Here is an 18,506-nt window from a genome sequence, read left to right on the forward strand (position 1 = left end):
AAAATTAGCCAGGCATGGTGGTGCGCACCTGTAGTCCCAGCTACTTGGGAGGCTGAGGCCGAATAATTGCTTGAAACTGGGAGGCAGAGGTTATGGTGAGCCAAGACTGTGCCACTGCACTCCAGCCTGGGCAACAGAACCAGACTCTGTGTTAAAAAAAAAAACAAAACAAGAAATTCAAAAGACTATGTTTTTGTATAGCTAAGTGTTGAAGTCCACTGAGTAGCCTGCATTAGAAGAATCTTAAACATAGCCAAAGATTTTCGTCAGCAGACTAGAATTAGCTGTCACTGAATTCAGCTACTTAGGTATTACACACTACCCAATGGCTGACAAAGAAGTTAAAATATCAATAAAGTTAATGTTTCCTTTTGGAAGTTGACAGACTGTACTGCCACTGTGAAGAGTGGTAGTATTCAAACTTCTATAATTGATTTAACTACATAAAATACTGTTTACTCTCTCACAGATACACACCTACACATACACATATATGTTTGTAGCAGTCAATCTGTAGCCCATCTAGATATGGAAGGGAAGAAAAGTACCAAGGTGAAGAGTAGGAGATACCAGAAGCATTGGCATGAACATATCTAGCCAGTTGTGTTCTGGAGTTTGCAGGTAGTATCTTGTGACACTTGGGGGCTCCCCATTAATTGCCTTTGTCTCAGCTTTCCCAAAATATATTTCACAATGGAAATAATTAACTCCCTTATCACCCTTGTCTCACTCATCTTACTGAAGCATAAGCCAGATAAGTAAATAAATGTGGTGGGAAAGAACAGAATGACATGTATTCCCAATCCTCATGTGGAGACATTAACTCAAGGGGTACTTTCCATGGCTTCTTGTATTTGGCTTTGTGTGACTTCCTTCTTTAGGTAGAAATTCTTTAATTTCTAAAATGTCAGACACACTCAAAATGAAATGCTAATAAGGATAAAATGCATTTTTGAATTATCTGCTGTCTTTAGAATATGTGCTCTTCTGTTCTTTACTATGGCTAATATATGAGTGTTGACTATATGGCCATAAGATTTCAATATTTAACAGATTTATCAGTCTTTGAGTTCTTTAATTAGAATCACTTATAAGGTATATTTAGTACTGAAGAGCAGAATGAGTTTTTTTTTTTTAAATAATGATAAAATTTTGTATTATGTTGGTCAGGCAGCTGAATTATAGTCATTTAATTGGCCATTTTATAAGAAATGGTTTAAGACTACATTGTCAAATAATTTTTTTTAACGGTCTGACATATTGGAAACAACATCAATCAATAACTAACCTATTAAACTGGTTCCTCCTCTAGCAAATGCGGAGGGCAGATCATGTGGCAAAAGAAGGCACAGTTGTAAAATTCTCCTTGTAACATGAAAATATTCCAGGTATTCAACTTCCAAAAGGAAACATTAATTTTATTGATATTTTCACTTCTTTGTCAGGAAATACTACTGCTGCTTAAAGATTTTTTGAAACCTACACTCATGGTTGAAAGCCCTATGTTGTATTACTTTATTATAATAAATATGTAAGATGACAGCAGATAGATGTATAACCTATAGATATTTTGTATATTCTTCACTTGAACAAAACACGTTTATTATAAAAGTTAACTTTAAATTCTATAACCCAATTGTGTTTGGTTAACTTATGTTAAAATCATCAATATATTCCAACATAGAAAAAGCACCCAGTAAATCAGACTTTGTAGATAAAATAAAAATCTGCCCTGCCCCATGGTGCAATGGGCAGTTTACTTTAGCAGCAAGGTTTTACGTACAGGGACCTGCAGCAGTTACTCTTTAGCATCAGTTGTACAACATTGACATTGTCATTATGCTCTCTGCTCCCCTTCTACAGCACTGAACCATTTGTATTGCTCTCTAAACATATATCACCCAGAATTTAGTTTTTCTCCCTTTTTCATTATGTTTAATAAAGTTTGATTATAGCATCATGCTTAGCCAGTAGGTGTCACTTGTAGCCCGATTTATCCTCAAGATTCCTTTAAATGTAAGCTTTGGATTAAATTATTCACAACCAATTATTGGATTAAGTTGTATACAACCAATTCCCAACTTTAGAAAGCTACATATTTAAAAATCAAGTGTGTCTTGATCACTTAAAATGAGGAATAGATGTATAATTCTACACAGTGTATGTGAAGTGTGTAGGCAGCAACATTGGCTCCTAGAGCTCTGCATTTTAACATGTATAGATAGGATACCAATGATAACATGCTATGACCTAGAAACAACCTTATCTGATGCATGCCGGCGATCATCTTCTTAAGGCATGATGGGCGGGAACTTACTCTAGAGCATTGAAAGTATTGTCAACATGGCAGCTGAGGTGCTTTCTTTGCTGGGAAAAGCTGGGAAGAGACTGGCAGAATGGCGACTTCAGGAGTTAATACCTCTCCAGGTGATGAAGTAAACAGGTTCAGTTTATCTTGTGAGAGACGCACCCAAAGATCAGTCATAACTGTGAGACGATTTCAAACTAGCCAGGCACAGGTGTTTTGTGTTGGTATACGGCATCTATATAGTCATCTTAGGTTTTGTTCTGCTTTTCTCAGTTTTAAAATGTATTTATTATAATTACTGTATATTTGAGCTTAAGGTTTGATTGCACAAGTCATTTCCTATTGAGTAGACATGCTTATTATTTGCAGTATAACAATTTGAATCAGAAGAGACAAGTGCCATACTAGTACATATATTTTACATGATTATTTTGTCTTGCCGACTGATGAACCATCTTGTTAGCAACTCTTAATGCCATTATTTTCTTAAGGTATTGGCATTCTCTAAGTTTTAATGTTAAAGTATAAAGTTAATTGTAATGCCTCCTGTAAACTTTGATTTCATTTGCAAAGTGAAACCATTCTTACTCAGTCTAGTAGCTGAACTTTTTCTTGTGTGTTTTACGATCATTTAGAAGTTTTTAATAGTGTGTGAAAGAAAATAAGATTTTAAGGAAGCACTCCACCCCTTTACAAAAGTCTTTGTGATGCAACATCTATTTAGAAATATGATCTTTTAAAGTACAGCAGGTATTCTTATCTGTTTAATCTCTTGGAACTTTTATAATTGTTTTCTGATTTAATGTTTACTTATTTGTAACTAATCTTTTTCAGAAGGCACATTGTCTATTTTGTATTTAAATTGCTCTTAAATAATGTGTAATTTGAAAATGAGACTTCTAAAAAGTAGCACTTATATAGTTAACTGTTTATTTTCAAATTGACTTAAAAATTTTTGTAAGATCTTATGTCAAGGGCAAAATTAATTTGTCACTACTGTGTGTTTGAACTTAGCAGATACATGGATCCTTGCTTGGTTTAGTTAATTTTCTAAAACTTTTGAAAAAATGTCTTGGCATTAACCAACTGCAGTTCAGTAGTTTTTCTCTTTTATTCTCAAATTGGTATTATGTCACATGCTTCTGGGTAAGATGATTTCTTCTTTTAAATTCAGACTTTAACTAATATGTAGTATTTGTTTACATTGTGTACTAGAGTTTAATGTATCACTAACGCTTTTTGTGTTTAACCTATCTCAGAGTGTTTGAATTAACTGGAATGAAATAATTAACATTAAACTTCACCTCAGAAGAAAAAATAAAATAAAATTGAATCTGATGTTTCACTAAAACTTCTAGTACTTACTGGACATCTAGAGAGCTCCCCTCTTCCCACATACAATGTCTTAGGATATAGGACAGATCAGTGCTCAAAATTGTTGCCAGTATTTTTTCATACCCAAAGTTTGTCACTCTCACTTATTTAGATTATACCAGTGTAACCAGGATCACAGACACTTGAGCTAAGAATGTGAACTTTAAAATTAAATTGACCTGGGTTCAGATCTCTACTCAGCTGTGCTATCTTGGGCAGCTTAATCTCTCTGAGTCTGTTATATCCTTGAAAAGAAGATACTACCTCAGAGGAGTCTTCTGAAGGATTAAATGAGATAATATATCTGAAGGACTTAGCACAGTGCCTAGCCTGTAGTAAATGCTCAATACCTGGTTGTTACTAAGATTCCCATATGGAATGGTAAAGTTCAGTAGGAGCAATTAACTATCCAATGACTGAAGATAATACCCTGCCTTTTTCTGGCTGACATACAAATACATTACTTGATCTTAAGGAAGCACCACTCAAAGTTCATGTCCTCCTAATGATGGCATAGCAGTAACACTCTTCATACATGGAAGGACCACATACCTTTGAAAAGTATCAGTGAAAATGCACATAATGCAAATTGTGTAACCTTCATGTTTTTATACCATGCATCTTTTCTCTCTGTGCAACAGGCAGTTTTTCCAGTTTTATATTTTCTATTAAGCAACTAACAACATGTTTATTTTAATTACCAGGAATTTTAAGAGTATAGTATTTCCTAGGATGTTGGCATGGACAAGTGATTGCTTTTTACGATGATTAAAGTTGGCTACCTTAACGTTATTATACTTGGATATATTTTTACCTTATAGAATTAGAACAATTCAGTGTACATTCTTAATTCATTAAACAATTTTACTGAAGCTAATACACAAAGACTCTGTTCCAGTCACAGATTCAGCAGCAAACGAGACAAACTCTCTGCCTTGTGAAGCTGATATTCTAATAGGGACATAGACAGTAAACATGAAAAATAAAACCTATAGTATATTAGTGAAAAATACTAAGAAAAAAATAATGCAAGTAAGGGATAGAAAGTGTGGAAAAACAATTTTAAAAGAAGGTGGCTGGGGAAATGCCCCACTGAGAAGGTGTTCTTTGAGTAAGAAAAAGAAAAGGAGACAAGAGAATAAGCTACATAGGTGTCTTGGAAGAACATTCTAGACAGAGAGAACATCAAGTACAAAGGTCATGAGGCAGGAACAAAAGGGACTGTAGAAGAATGCTCCAGAGAAAGCATACTAGGAGGTGAAGTCAGAGCCTTGAGGGGTAGGAGAAAGATTATCTAGTCTTGTAGGTTACAATAAGGACTTTAGCTCATATTCTGGGTGAGTCATATGGGAATTCTTTGAAAGATTTTGAGCAGAGGAATGGTATGATCTAACTTACATTTTGAGAATAGTACTCTGGCTTCTGAGTTTAGAATTTTGTAGTAGAGGTACAAAGTGGAAGCTGGGAGACTAGACTGGCTATCCCATTTATCCAGCTGAGAGATGATAGTGGCTTAAACCAGAATGGTAGCAGTGGAGGTGGTGAGAAGTAGTTGAATTAGATTCAACTGTTTCGTAAGTCAAACCCTTAGGATTTGCTGATAAATTGCCTGTGGAATGTGTGAGAAACAGAAGGGAGTAATAGCGTGAATCAGATTTTTGGTCAAAGCAAGTGGAATAGATAAGAGATGGGTAAGACTGGGTGAGATAGGATTGTGGAAGGATGATCTCAGTTTTGAACATGCTAAGTTTGAGGTATTTACCTGACATCTAAGTGGTTCTGTTGAGGAAACAGTTAGATACATAAATCTAGTGTTTAAGGCAGATTTCCAGGCTTGAGGGAGAAATTTGGAAGTCATCATGACATATATATATATATGGTATTTAAAATTGTGAGTTTCAAGTACCAAGCCTCATATCATTTAGAGGTCAGGAATATGAGGAAGAAGCAGAAAAAAAAAAGACTGAAAAGGAATAGCCAGGCAAGTATGAAGAAAACCCGAAGAGTATGGTCTCCTGAAAGCTAAGTAAAGAAGTTTAAGGCAGAAGGGGGTTCAGCTGTGTTAAAGGCTGCCAGTGGGTCAAGGAAGAGAACTGAGCTTTAATTGACCGTTGGATCTAGTAGCATGGAAGTCACTGGAGACCCTGATGAGGCGAACAAGTTTACAGAGTGGTAGGGGACATAAGCCTGATGGTAGTGGGTTCAAGAGAAAATAGGAGAGAAGTGGGAGACAGAGAGCCATAGACACCTCTTTCAAGCAATGCCAAAGAGTTGGAAAATAAATGGGCTATAGCTGAAAAGAAGGTACAAGGGAGGGAACGTTTTCTAAGATGAAAGAAATAACAGCTGGTTATGATGCTGAAGGGAGTAGTTCAGAAGAGCAGGGGAAATTAATGAGGCAGGACAAAGAGGGAGGAATTGGTAGAGTAGCACTTCTGTGTCCTTGTAAAGACAGGGTGTAATGCACAAGTGAAGCTGTTGGCCTTAGCTAGGAACATTAACAGTTCATCCATGGTCACAGGAGAGAAAACAGTATGTGGCCACAGATGTGATTAGGTGGGTAGATGTAGTGGTGAGAGTCAGTGGATATTCTCTTTGGATTGTTGCTGTTTTCTCTGCAAAATAGTCGGGTCAGCTACTGAGAATGAGGCTGGATGAGGAATGTTGGTGGTCTGAAGAGAGTAAAGTATGAAATCCGGAAGAGTGGGCCAGTGAGTGGACTAGTGCAGTGTGGTCCCTCTGCATGAGGGAGAGCCCACTTGTGGTAGCAATCACAAATTTAAAGTGAGACATTCAGCACAGTTGTGTTTCTCACAGCAAATTCAGCTGCATAGGTACAGGTACAGATTAGGTGGAGAATTGGATAGGATGGAACCAGGCTGAGGCTGAGTTGATTAAGTGCAACCAAGTGAGAGCATGGCAAGAGAGGTGAGTGCATTTTTCAGGGACTGAGTATGATTACCTATGGAATTTAATAGGAGCAAGACAGGTTTCTCACAGCGGCACTATAAAGTAGATCATACAAGCAGTATTCCTGTTTTACAGATGGAACCATTAATATAGAGCTTTTTGTAAAATTATACTTTAAGTTCTGGGGTATATGTGCAGAACATGCAGGTTTGTTACCTAGGCATACACGTGCCATGGTGTTTTGCTGCACCCATCAACCCATCATCTACATTAGGTATTTCTCCTAATGCTGTCCTTCCCTTGGCCCCCAACCCCCTAACATGCCCCTGTGTGTGATGTTCCCCTCCCTGTGTTCATGTGTTCTCATTGTTCAACTCCCACTTAGGAGTGAGAACATGTGGTATTTGGTTTTCTGTTCCTGTGTTAGTTTGCTGAGAATGATGGTTTCTAGCATCATCCATGTCCCTGCAAAGGACATAAACTCATTCCTTTTTATGGCTGCATAGAACCATGTTTTAAACACAGATCTGTGAGCCTAGAAAATTTTTGTTGTTTCTCTTATGAGACATTTTATTCTGCCTAATGATGAGTATGATGCTCAGTATCATACCCTTACCACCAACTCTTTTTTTTTTTTAAACTGAAATGGAATGTTCAAATCTTTTTTGAAGTGAAATCAATAGGCTGAATATAACCCCTTGAAAACCTCTTGACAAGGAAGTATTATAGTTGAAGATCATAGGCAAAACTGGGCAGAGGCTGGCTAGTGTACCTGAAAGAGCACTGGGTGCTCAATTTGTGCTCTGCCATTCATTTGCTTCTCTGTAAGATGAGGGATCATTCAATATCAGTGGTTCAAATATTCAGCTGAACTGGAAGTTCCAAGGAGTCCTTTAGGGGCTGTTATAGCCTCCCCTACTAGACAGCTCTGCTTTTTGCTTTTATCTACACTTGTGTTTTTATATCCATGTAAGATTTTATTCAAATGGATGACCCATTACCCCCTCATTACCTGCAGAAAGAAATTGAAAACCTCTAGACTGAATGATCTTTCTGGTTCTTTCCACCGGAATGTTCTTTGAGCCTTGCCTACTTGTGTGTGTGTGTGTGTGTGTGTGTGTGTGTGTGTGTGTGTACTAAGCACCATGAGGATTACATAGAAAGCATTTCTCTTTCTCTAAGACTTCAGGCAAATATGTGTAAAAGATTAAATGTATATAATATGAATAGCTAAAAAACATACAGTGCAGTTTAAATCCAACTAAAGTATAAACTCTTCAAAAGCTGTTTTCTATTTCTTTGTATATTTTCAGCCTTAAGTCTGTAGATTTCTTAATTGAGGGTAGGGTGGTACTCACCTCTTAGGGTAATTTTATAAATGTGAAGACATGCTTTCACGTCTGCTAATATTGTCTCTGAGAATGTATGCATTGAAACAAGTATTTTTTGTTATTTTAAATTAGTTTCTTTATCATACTCTTTTATTACCAGTAAGAAATTATTTATTTATTTATTTATTTATTTATTTTTGAGACAGAGTTTCGCTCTTGTTACCCAGGCTGGAGTGCAATGGCGCGATCTTTGCTCACCACAGCCTCCGCCTCCTGGGTTCAAGCAATTCTCCTGCCTCAGCCTCCCGAGTAGCTGGGATTACAGGCACGCACCACCATGCCCAGCTAATTTTTGTATTTGTAGTAGAGACAGGGTTTCACCTTGTTGACCCGGACGGTCTCGATCTCTTGACCTCATGATCCACCCGCCTCAGCCTCCCAAAGTGCTGGGATTATAGGCGTGAGCCACCGTGCCCGGCCCAGAAATTATTTTTAAAAATAGTGTGTTGGTACATTATGACTATCCTTGATGTTTATGAAAAGGTATCACGAAATATTTGTCATAAGAAAGACATGTTGGGTTTGATATGGTTGAGAACTACTGGGCCGTGTTCTGTACTAAGGTACCCAGAAGTTTGGAAGTGAAGGTAATATAATCATGTATCAGATCGAGTGGTAGCTTTGCTAATAAGGTAAGAAATCAGAAAAAGTGAAGATTGTTCTGGACTTGAGTAGTCATGAAATCTTCAATGGGAGGAGAGGATTGTTAGAGGGGATCTTACATATTGAGGACGAGTACTGTGATAAACACTTGACACGACACACATTATCTTGAAGAAATGAATGAGCAGACTTGTCTAAGAGACTGAGAAAGTACTTTCAGGTAGGGTAAATCATAGAATTTAAACCTGGAAAGGCCCTAAGACATCATCCAGGCCAGATATTCTTATTTCATGGTTATTGCCTTTTGAAGTTCATGGATGGATTTCAAGGAACTTGTGAGTTCCTTGAAATTGTATCATTTAGCATGTCTTTCTGAGGGGAATTGGGTTTCTAGTTCTCATTGTCAAGAAGGCCTGCTGATCTAGTGTGCTCCCAGACTCAGGCAGATGGTTTGCTCAAGGTTACATAGCCAGTTAGGGGCAGAGATTAGGATTGACACCCAGCGATTTCTAGTTTCTTGCTCATTTCAGTGCACTCAGCTAAATGACATAAACAAAGGCAGAGGCAGGATTAAGCTACTGTTTTATAGTAGATGATATAAAAACAATCAGCTAGCCTGGGGTCAATTGAATTAAGTCTGTTAGTCTTTCTACAAAAGTTGCAGAAGGATGGGCTTCAGTTTGTCTCTTCAAAGTTGACTAATACTTTGATTTTTATTGTTAAAATATGCTACTACTCACCAAAATAGCTTTCTCAATGGAAGGCAAACTCTTTGAAAAATACTACTATTCTTGGGCTGGGTATGGTGGCCGGCCGCTGCCTGTAATCCCAGCACTTTGGGAGGCCATGGATGGCAGATTGCTTGAGCCCAGGAATTTGAGAACAGCCTGAGCAACATAGTGAAACCCCATCTCTACAAAAAGCACAAAAAACCTAGCCAGGCGTGGTGATGCACATCTGTGTTCCCAGCTACTCCAGAGGCTGAGGTAGTAGGATCCCTTGAGCCTGGGAGGCAGAGGTTGCAGTGAGCTGAGATGCCACTGCACTCTAGCCTGGGTGACAAAGTGAGGTCTTGTCTCAAAAAAAAAAAAAAAAAAAAAAATTACTATTCTTGAGACTGTTTTTGTGGTTTCTTTCCAATGACACTGCTTTTCTAACCTGCAGCAGCCCCCAGTTTTCTGCGTAATCCAGTCAAAATTGCCTTGCCTGATTTGTCAGATCTTGTAACTACCATAGTGTATTTAGTCAGTGTGTACCCTATGCCCCAGTCAGACTAATGTCCTTGCTATTGGTACTTCCTATTCTCCGAAAGTCCTTTCATTCCCACCTTTGTATCTTTTTTCATATGGTCTCTGAGCCTGGAATGTCTTTCATTCCTCTTTCATTTCTAGATGCCCAACATAAGGTCCAGCTTAAATCTAATCTCCACAAAGCCTCTCCTAGTTACTCTTGGCCATTTTGTGCTTCCTCTGAACTCTGTTTGCATTTATTGTTTATACTACTGCTTATACTGTATGTGGTAGTTGTGTATTAATTATGTATTACCACAAGGCTTTTCAGTAGAATTGCGTTAGTGATCATCTTGGGAATTGGGATTCCGGGAATTCTGGGGCGGGACTCTGGACATCCCCAAACCCTGTTTCAGCCAGAGCAACTCCACTTTTAGTATTATATATGGACAGTTTGCAGTAGTGTTTATTAGAAGAGATGGTTTAGTTGTACCCTCGTCCCCACACACCCAAACAGTTTAAAAAACACTGGATCTACCTTCTGTGATAGTTGACTCATAAGTGTTAACTTGTAATAGGCAAGGACCAGGAATTAATACTACTTCAGACTTGTATTACCACTCCTAGGCAACTAGTGCAGTTTTGAGCACAAAGTGGACATGTGGGAAATGATTTTAAAATTGTATTGCTCCCATGTGGGGAAAAGGAGATAGTAAATAGCATTATTTCAGAAATTTACTTTAATGAAGAACTCAGAATAATGTTTCTGGGTTGATCTTTGAGAAATAAATCTAAGTTGGTAGTTTCTGCCCCACTCCCCTCCCTTTGGATGTACGCCTAACCCTATTTAAAGATGTCTAGTTTACATACACATTTCAGAGAAATCTCATTCTTGGCATATTCTATTCTTCCAAAGTTTTGCCAAACTTAATATCATATTCATGTATTTGTATAAGCATTAAGGCTGTTATTCAACTCACAAAATGATATGCAGAGCACCAGTACACGTAGAAACCTAGAAAAAATTAAATTCAGGAGTTGGTGTGCTCAAAGACATTTATGTCAATAATGATTATAAATGGAAAATGCCAGCCTTTCAGACCAGTTATTTCAGTTTTCTGTAATTAATTGTGTAAGCTCATAAAGACCTGAGTATTTAAATCAATTGTGCTATCAACTTGTTAATGCTCTTTTGTTTTTGTTTTTGTTTTTCCTGCTCTCCGCTTGGTTCATTGTCATCACCTACAGGTGTACTTTATTGTCGGCTTCCAAAGATTACTAACTTTTATCTATATCACTAAGATCGAACTGCCTTGGCTCTACTGCTATTCTTACTGCTGCTTCCATTATTGCCTTCTTCAGCAAAATAAGGCTTTCAAAAGCCAAAGAATAACAAGAAATAAGCACCATTTTAGAAGCCTTTCCACTATGAAACTTAAGCTAAATGTGCTCACCATTATTTTGCTGCCTGTCCACTTGTTAATAACAATATACAGTGCCCTTATATTTATTCCATGGTATTTTCTTACCAATGCCAAGAAGAAAAACGCTATGGCAAAGAGAATAAAAGCTAAGCCCACTTCAGACAAACCCGGAAGTCCATATCGCTCTGTCACACACTTCGACTCGCTAGCTGTAATAGACATCCCTGGAGCAGATACTCTGGATAAATTGTTTGACCATGCTGTATCCAAGTTTGGGAAGAAGGACAGCCTTGGGACCAGGGAAATCTTAAGCGAAGAAAATGAAATGCAGCCAAATGGAAAAGTTTTTAAGAAGGTAAAGTATTTTAGTGCTTTTCATTTATTTTTTTAAAGACGAAGACACATTTGTTTTATCATAAATTGAGTGTGTTTTAAATATGCTGGCGTTCTATTATAGTGATGTGTAAGACTACTCAGAAGCCGCTCATAGGTTCTGTATGTTCACTTAAGAGCATTTTTGGAGTTTTATGCTTTGGATAGTATTTTAATTGCTTGTTTGAATATACTAATATTAGAGAGTATATCACTTTGACAGTTAATTCTTGGGAATTATAAATGGATGAGCTATCTTGAAGTGAACCTCAGAGTGAACAACTTTGGTAGTGGACTCACTGCACTGGGACTAAAACCAAAGAACACAATTGCCATCTTTTGTGAGACCAGGGCTGAATGGATGATTGCAGCACAGACCTGCTTTAAGTACAACTTTCCTCGTAAGTGCCTCGTGTTTTTGGAGGAGGGAGAGAAGAATCTTTGCTTGCATGTGAAAATTGTTTTGAGATGCTTATGATTTCAAAGTACGTGTTGGTTAGCCATTTTACACACAAATTATGTCCATAATACAGTATGTAATATTGTGGCTAAAAGATATCTAATAACTCCTGTTAAATATGGTAACTTCTAAGAGCTAATATGGGAATTGGCATCTTTAAGGGATGTGATTTAGACTTTTATTTTCCAATTGTAAATGAATTGTTCCTAAAAGAGTTGGAGTTTGGGGGTATTTTTTGGAGGTGATATGCAAAGAGTAATGATTAAAAGAGCAAAAAAAAATTCTTAGGATAATTCAAGTTCATTGCGTTACTTTGAGATCCCTTATTTGACTTATTTCATTTTACGTGTGAAATATGCGTGTGACAGCTGGAATTGGCATTAGATATGTTAGAAAGTAAAATTGAGTATAGTTCTAACACTCAAGCATTTGTTGTCACTACTTAAGAAATAATGCATTGTCACATAGTAAGTACTCTGTTGTTTGTTAAATGAAATATAACATTGTAGGGTAGGATTGGAGAGTTTGAGTTTCAAAGAAAAAAAATAGATAATATGAAAATGATCCACTGTGTACCCATCACCCACTTTCAACGTTCAACAGCTTGTAAAAAGTGGCTAATTTTTTAACCAAGTTGTTGTTTCTGGTTGCCAGTCTAGAGCTGAATTTCCAATTCTTTCTAAGTTTAGAAAATGTCCTTTGATTCCAACTGATCTTGGTTTAAGTGTATGTTTAATCTTTGGTGGCTCGTACGGAGTAGATCTTCGTGATCCCTCTAATTAAAGTGTGGAGGTCACCAATCACATTGGACATTGGACTCACTAAAACGGCTTCTTAGAAGGAGTAAGAACATTATTTGTGGCTGATCTTCTGACTTAAGATTCTTAAGATTTTCAAGGACTTATCTATTCTTTGGAGGTTATGGCCAATGGAAGTGTGTATCACGAGGAAGCCCTAGCTGGGCCAGTCTAACCTGAATTGAGTTCAGCCAGTACCTGTTGGCCTTGAGCATCTTAATTGACAAATTTTTGATCAGCTATGGCAATGCCAGTATTTCTTGGTTTCTTCAGGTTTAGGAATTGAGAGTTCTGGGAATTTGTAAGAAAAACTTTGTGCTACCAGGGAGTTTGAGGCAAGGTTGAAGAGTAGTAACAGAAACTATGAAATCAAATTAAATTATACAATGTCTTGGTGTCTCTAAGTGTACTTACTGTTAAAGACTGACTTAAATAATATCTCTTTCTAATAGATGTTTATTACTTAAAATTTGTGTTTATTTTTATTATGTAGTTGTGACTTTATATGCCACACTTGGCAAAGAAGCAGTAGTTCATGGGCTAAATGAATCTGAGGCTTCCTATCTGATTACTAGTGTTGAACTTCTGGAAGGTAAACTTAAGGTAAATATGAAATTTTCTTTTAATTCATGATTGCATTGTCTGGCAGGACAGGAAAATGTTCAGTAAGTGAATTTTTGTTGCAGGCTCCAATTTAATAGCTGTTTTGTTTTTCTTTCTGCTCAACAGACTGCATTGTTAGATATCAATTGTGTTAAGCATATCATTTATGTGGACAATAAGACTATCAATAAAGCAGAGTACCCTGAAGGATTTGAGATTCACAGCATGCAATCAGTAGAAGAGTTGGGATCCAACCCAGAAAACTGTAAGTAAAGCAGTAAAAATAATTTAATTTGCTTATTCCAGGTTTAATATTTCAGTAGGTTAGGGAAACAAGTGACATGAATAAATCCACAAAAGTTCTTTGACTGAAAAAAAAAAGTTTAAAAATGTTTAAAAACTATCAAGACCATGTATGACTAAGATTTTCTCTCCCTTTCTCCTCAAAAAAAGTAACTTAGTAAATTTCATTAAATTGTTGAGATGTAATCAGTGGTTCTGACTTTATGGCAGTTGCTGTCAAATGATTTTTTTTTTTTTTTGATATGGAGTGTCGCTCTGTCGCCTAGACTGGGGTGCAGTAGTGCCGTCTCAGCTCACTGCAACCTCTACCTCCTGGCTTCAAACAATTCTCCTGCCTCAGCCTCCCGAGTAGCTGGGATTACAGGCACGCGCCACCACGCTGGCTAATTTTTGTATTTTTAGTAGAGATGGGGTTTCACCATATTGGTCAGGTTGGTCCCGAACTTCTGACCTCAGGCGCTCCATCTGCCTCAGCCTCACAAAGTTCTAGGATTACAGACGTGAGCCACCGCTCCTGGCCCGATTCTTCATTTTTAAAAAATAACCCACTATAACCTAATTTGGGCCTCATAAAAGAATAATGTCTTAGGCCTTCCATTCCGTAAACTTTCTGAAAAAAATGCTTAATGCTAGTTATCTTAATTATGTTTCGGAGGATGCAAAACTGTTTAGCAAGATTAATGCTTGGATTTATTTTACCACTGAGGTGGTGTTCGGTATTTGATTTGAAACAACAGTATCTCGTAGCAAATGTCAATTGGCCATCAGGGCACAGAGTTGAGGAAATTAATACTCCATTTGAAGAGTTTCCTTATCATGGTTAATGAGGTGGTTATAATGCCATACTACAATGAGGAGATGATTCATTTTTGCAGAAGAAAATGTTGGTTAAATTCAGGCATCCCCAAACTACGGCCCGCGGGCCGCATACGGCCCCCTGAGGCCATTTATCCGGCCCCCCGCTGCACTTCAGGAAGGGGCACCTTTTTCATTGGTGGTCAGTGAGAGGAGCACAGTATGTGGCGGCCCTCCAACGGTCTGAGGGACAGTGAACTGGCCCCCTGTGTAAAAAGTTTGGGGATGCCTGGTCAAACTTCTACTTAGCTTCTGAACATTTTACTATTAGATAATGAACCCGCTTTTATAATAACAGGTATAGATTATAGCTTTCTGCCATGTGTCCAGAATGGCAGAGAGTCTGAGATTTTACTCTGCTTGCAGGTTAACAGATATGCCTGCAAAACTTCATGGGACCATAGACTTTTGGGTCAGAGATGAGGGCCAGTTTTTACTCACAACAATAGCAGTAGCCAGAAGTATCATATCAGCATTTGTGTCATAGGAGAGGAACTCTGAGATTAAAGGGCCTGGATATCTTAATTTTTTGTACTGGAAAGTAAGCATGCCTGCTGTTTGCTCTGTAGGGAGACACTGTCTCTGTGAAACATCCTTGTAAAAATAGTCTGGAACAAAGTCAGTGTCTCTGCTTGCAAGATATGCAGAACACGAGACCCATGGAGAATTGTTTCTCTATTCCAGGTTGACTCTGTAAGATTGGGGTAAATTTGACTGGGAAGTCCTGCTTGGTCGGGATCAGTTGCCAGTTCTGCTGATTCACCAAAGGGTGTTGGCACCAAACTAAGGGGTCAGCAGTCTTCATAATTTTGTGTGAGCAATGATGTAATAGGCCATATATCCCAGTTAGTTCTATTCATCTCTGCAATAGATAGGATACGTATGTTTTTGTGGTACATAGTTATTATGATGCCACTTTTTACATATTTATTTAAAAGTGGGCAGAAGCAAAGTATCACATTATGTGCTTAGATTAAGATGAATTTAACTTAGCTACTGCTGTTGCTTTGGTTAATCATTAGAGGAAATACGCAGTCCTTATTTGCTTGGTTTATAAAATATGACTATATCTTTAAAAAGCCTTAAAATGAGCCAGTTTAAGTATAACTTTATCTTTGTTTCAGTGATATAGCTCACTGTTTTAAAAATTATTTTAACTGGTGTATAAAAATGTAAATAATTTTTGTAAAGATTTTAAAATCTGATAATCCTGTTAAACTTGTATTTAATTCTGATGTATCTGTGGCTTCTTAGCCATTTTCGTATATTCTTGGAAAGAAAAGCAGATACTAGGTTAGCACTATACACTGTCTTGAAAGTGGAAGCTCCAGGGTGCTGTTTAAAACTTAGCATCTGTGGAGGGGCAATGCACAGACAGGGATTAGGTTAAACATCCAGAAAATGGGCCAAATTGAGTCAAAAATTCTCACTGTAACCGGAATTTGATAAACATTTTTGTCTTCTAGCCCAGGCTGAAGCACAGTGGTATGACCGTAGCTTACCACAGCCTCAACCTTTTGGGATCACCCAATCCTTCTGCCTCAGCCTCTTGCGTAGCAAGGACCACAGGTGCATGCCACTGCATCCGGCTAACATTTTTAGTTTTTCTAGAGACAGGGTCTAGCTGTGTTGGCCAAGCTGGTCTCGAAATCTGGGGCTCAAGTGATCCTCTCACCTTGGCCTCTCAAAGTACTGGGATTACAGGCATGAGCCACCTCACCTAGCTCATTTTGATGATTTAAAGCAAATACTGTCTATTGATAATTTATCATTATGTAAAATCTAAATTTCCTATTATTGTTTAGTAATTTAACTTTTGAACTGACATAAATGTGGTATTTTTCATTCATTCATTTAGTGAGCATTCCTCCAAGTAGACCAACACCTTCAGACATGGCCATTGTTATGTATACTAGTGGTTCTACGGGCCGACCTAAGGGAGTGATGATGCATCATAGCAATTTGATAGCTGGAATGACGGGCCAATGTGAAAGAATACCTGGACTGGGGTAAGATAATTCTTTAACTTTCTTCTTAGAAATCAGAGTTCATGTTCAGCATTGTCTAAACTCAATCTATAATAAAATGATAAAATTTGTTATTGGTATTTATAACTTCAAATGCCTTTTCAAGAATGGTTAAAATATTTCTCTTATTTTGTTTTAGACCAAAGGACACATATATTGGCTACTTGCCTTTGGCTCATGTGCTAGAATTGACAGCAGAGATATCTTGCTTTACCTATGGCTGCAGGATTGGATATTCTTCTCCGCTTACACTCTCTGACCAGGTGACAAACTTTTCAGTATATTGGCATGATCATATGATGCTACATAGTTTGGCTGAGAACACATTACTAGGACAAGAGATATTTTAATTCAACCAAAGCGTTTTCCTTGACATCAAAATAGCTTCCATGAACAATAGGTAGCTATAGTAAATTACCCTGCAGATTTGTTAGCATTGCTTTAGCTATATATTTTTAAATTATTTCTTTTTCTTTTCTTTTCTTTTTTTTTTTTTGAGATGGAATCTTGCTCTGTTGCCCAGGCTGAAGTGCAATGGCGTGATCTTGGCTCACTGCAACCTCTGTTTCCTGGGTTCAAGTGATTCTCCTATCTCAGCCTTCCCAGTAGCTGGGATTGCAGAAACTCGCCCCCATGCTCAGCTATTTTTTGCATTTTTAGTAGAGATGGGGTTTCACCATGTTGGCCAGGCTAGTGTCAAACTCCTGACCTCAGGTGATCTGCCTGCCTCAGCATCCCAAAGTGCTGGGATTACAGGCATGAGCCACTGCACCCAGCCTTAAAATTATTTCAAAATGAAAAATTACTTTTATCTTTCTCTACTAGATTTTTACTTTTGAGAGCCACTACAGAGAATATAAATACAATGAGCCTTTTGACACACTAACCATGAGCATTGGTGGGTTTTTTTTGGACGGAGATATGATAGGGTTTTGGCTCAGTTTTCCAGAGATTTTTCTAGAGCAGTGCTGTCTGATACAGTAGTCACTAGGCAGATATTTAAATAAAAATTAAGTAGAACTAAATTGAAAAAAAATTTATTTGCTTTGGCCGTATTTCAAGCTCTTAGTAGCTATATGTGACTAATAGCTACCATATTAGGCAGCAAAGATAAAGAATATTTTCATCACCACAGAAATTTCTGTTGGTCAGCACTGAGGCAACTCCAAAGGTAGTCTCAGCTTACTGTAGTAAGTCAGGATTCTTCCTTCTCCCTGTGGTTCATAGCAGAAAGTCCAACAATCGGTAGGGTTAACTCATGTATGTTATGCCCATTGGAAATTACACACCTAATACCTATTGGCGACGGTTCTGGTTTTGTTTGTTTGTTTTTTACATTTCTTCTTTGGGATAGTTGCTGTAGAAAAGCTTCAAACAGGCATGGGGGAAAAAAGAGCTACTAAAGAAGCTGTGGGGTTCCAGATGCTGAAAGATAAAGCGAGTATAGATAGAAATGACTAGTCAATATGTGGCTCTGCTCCTCCAACACTGGGGGCCCGGCTGTTATTTTTCAGACCCCTCCAGGCAATGCTGCCTTTTGTTTGAGAGTCTCCATGGAGCATGCAGTTGGTAAGATGTGTCCTTGCTGCTCACAGTTAGAAATTGTAATACTTTATTTGTAGAAATACGATTTTAGGGAGAGGTTAGGTAGGTTGTATACTATTGAGGCAAAAAGTTAAGTAGTTTTTTTTTTTTTTTTTTTGGACTTGAGATTCCAATCACCATTTTTTTTTTTTTTTTGATGTATGACTTGAAGTACACAAATATTAAGTGTACTACTTAATTAGATTTAATAAGCATATACACATATAGACCTCTGTGATCATCACCATCTAGATTAGGAGAGCAAA

The 18,506-nt window shown here is 37.6% G+C and overlaps 1 protein-coding gene across 6 annotated transcripts in view; it reads left to right on the forward strand.

Annotated features, from left to right (window-relative positions):
* Positions 1-18,506, forward strand: part of ACSL4 (acyl-CoA synthetase long chain family member 4) — an 88,815-nt gene that overhangs the window by 37,614 nt on the left and 32,695 nt on the right. For 2 of the 6 annotated variants that reach the window (XM_074391723.1, XM_010346358.3), the window contains 6 exons: positions 11,064-11,594; positions 11,835-12,012; positions 13,362-13,471; positions 13,598-13,736; positions 16,488-16,638; positions 16,796-16,919. In XM_074391723.1, the coding sequence (XP_074247824.1) occupies positions 11,244-11,594; positions 11,835-12,012; positions 13,362-13,471; positions 13,598-13,736; positions 16,488-16,638; positions 16,796-16,919 (1,053 nt within the window). In that variant the 5' untranslated portion in view covers positions 11,064-11,243. The remainder of the gene's footprint in view (positions 1-11,063; positions 11,595-11,834; positions 12,013-13,361; positions 13,472-13,597; positions 13,737-16,487; positions 16,639-16,795; positions 16,920-18,506) is intronic. The other 4 variants (XM_003935857.4, XM_010346359.3, XM_074391724.1 and 1 more) reach the window with 2 other exon arrangements.

This window comes from Saimiri boliviensis, chromosome X (genome assembly GCF_048565385.1).
Source record: "Saimiri boliviensis isolate mSaiBol1 chromosome X, mSaiBol1.pri, whole genome shotgun sequence".
Taxonomy (NCBI): Eukaryota; Metazoa; Chordata; class Mammalia; order Primates; family Cebidae; genus Saimiri; species Saimiri boliviensis.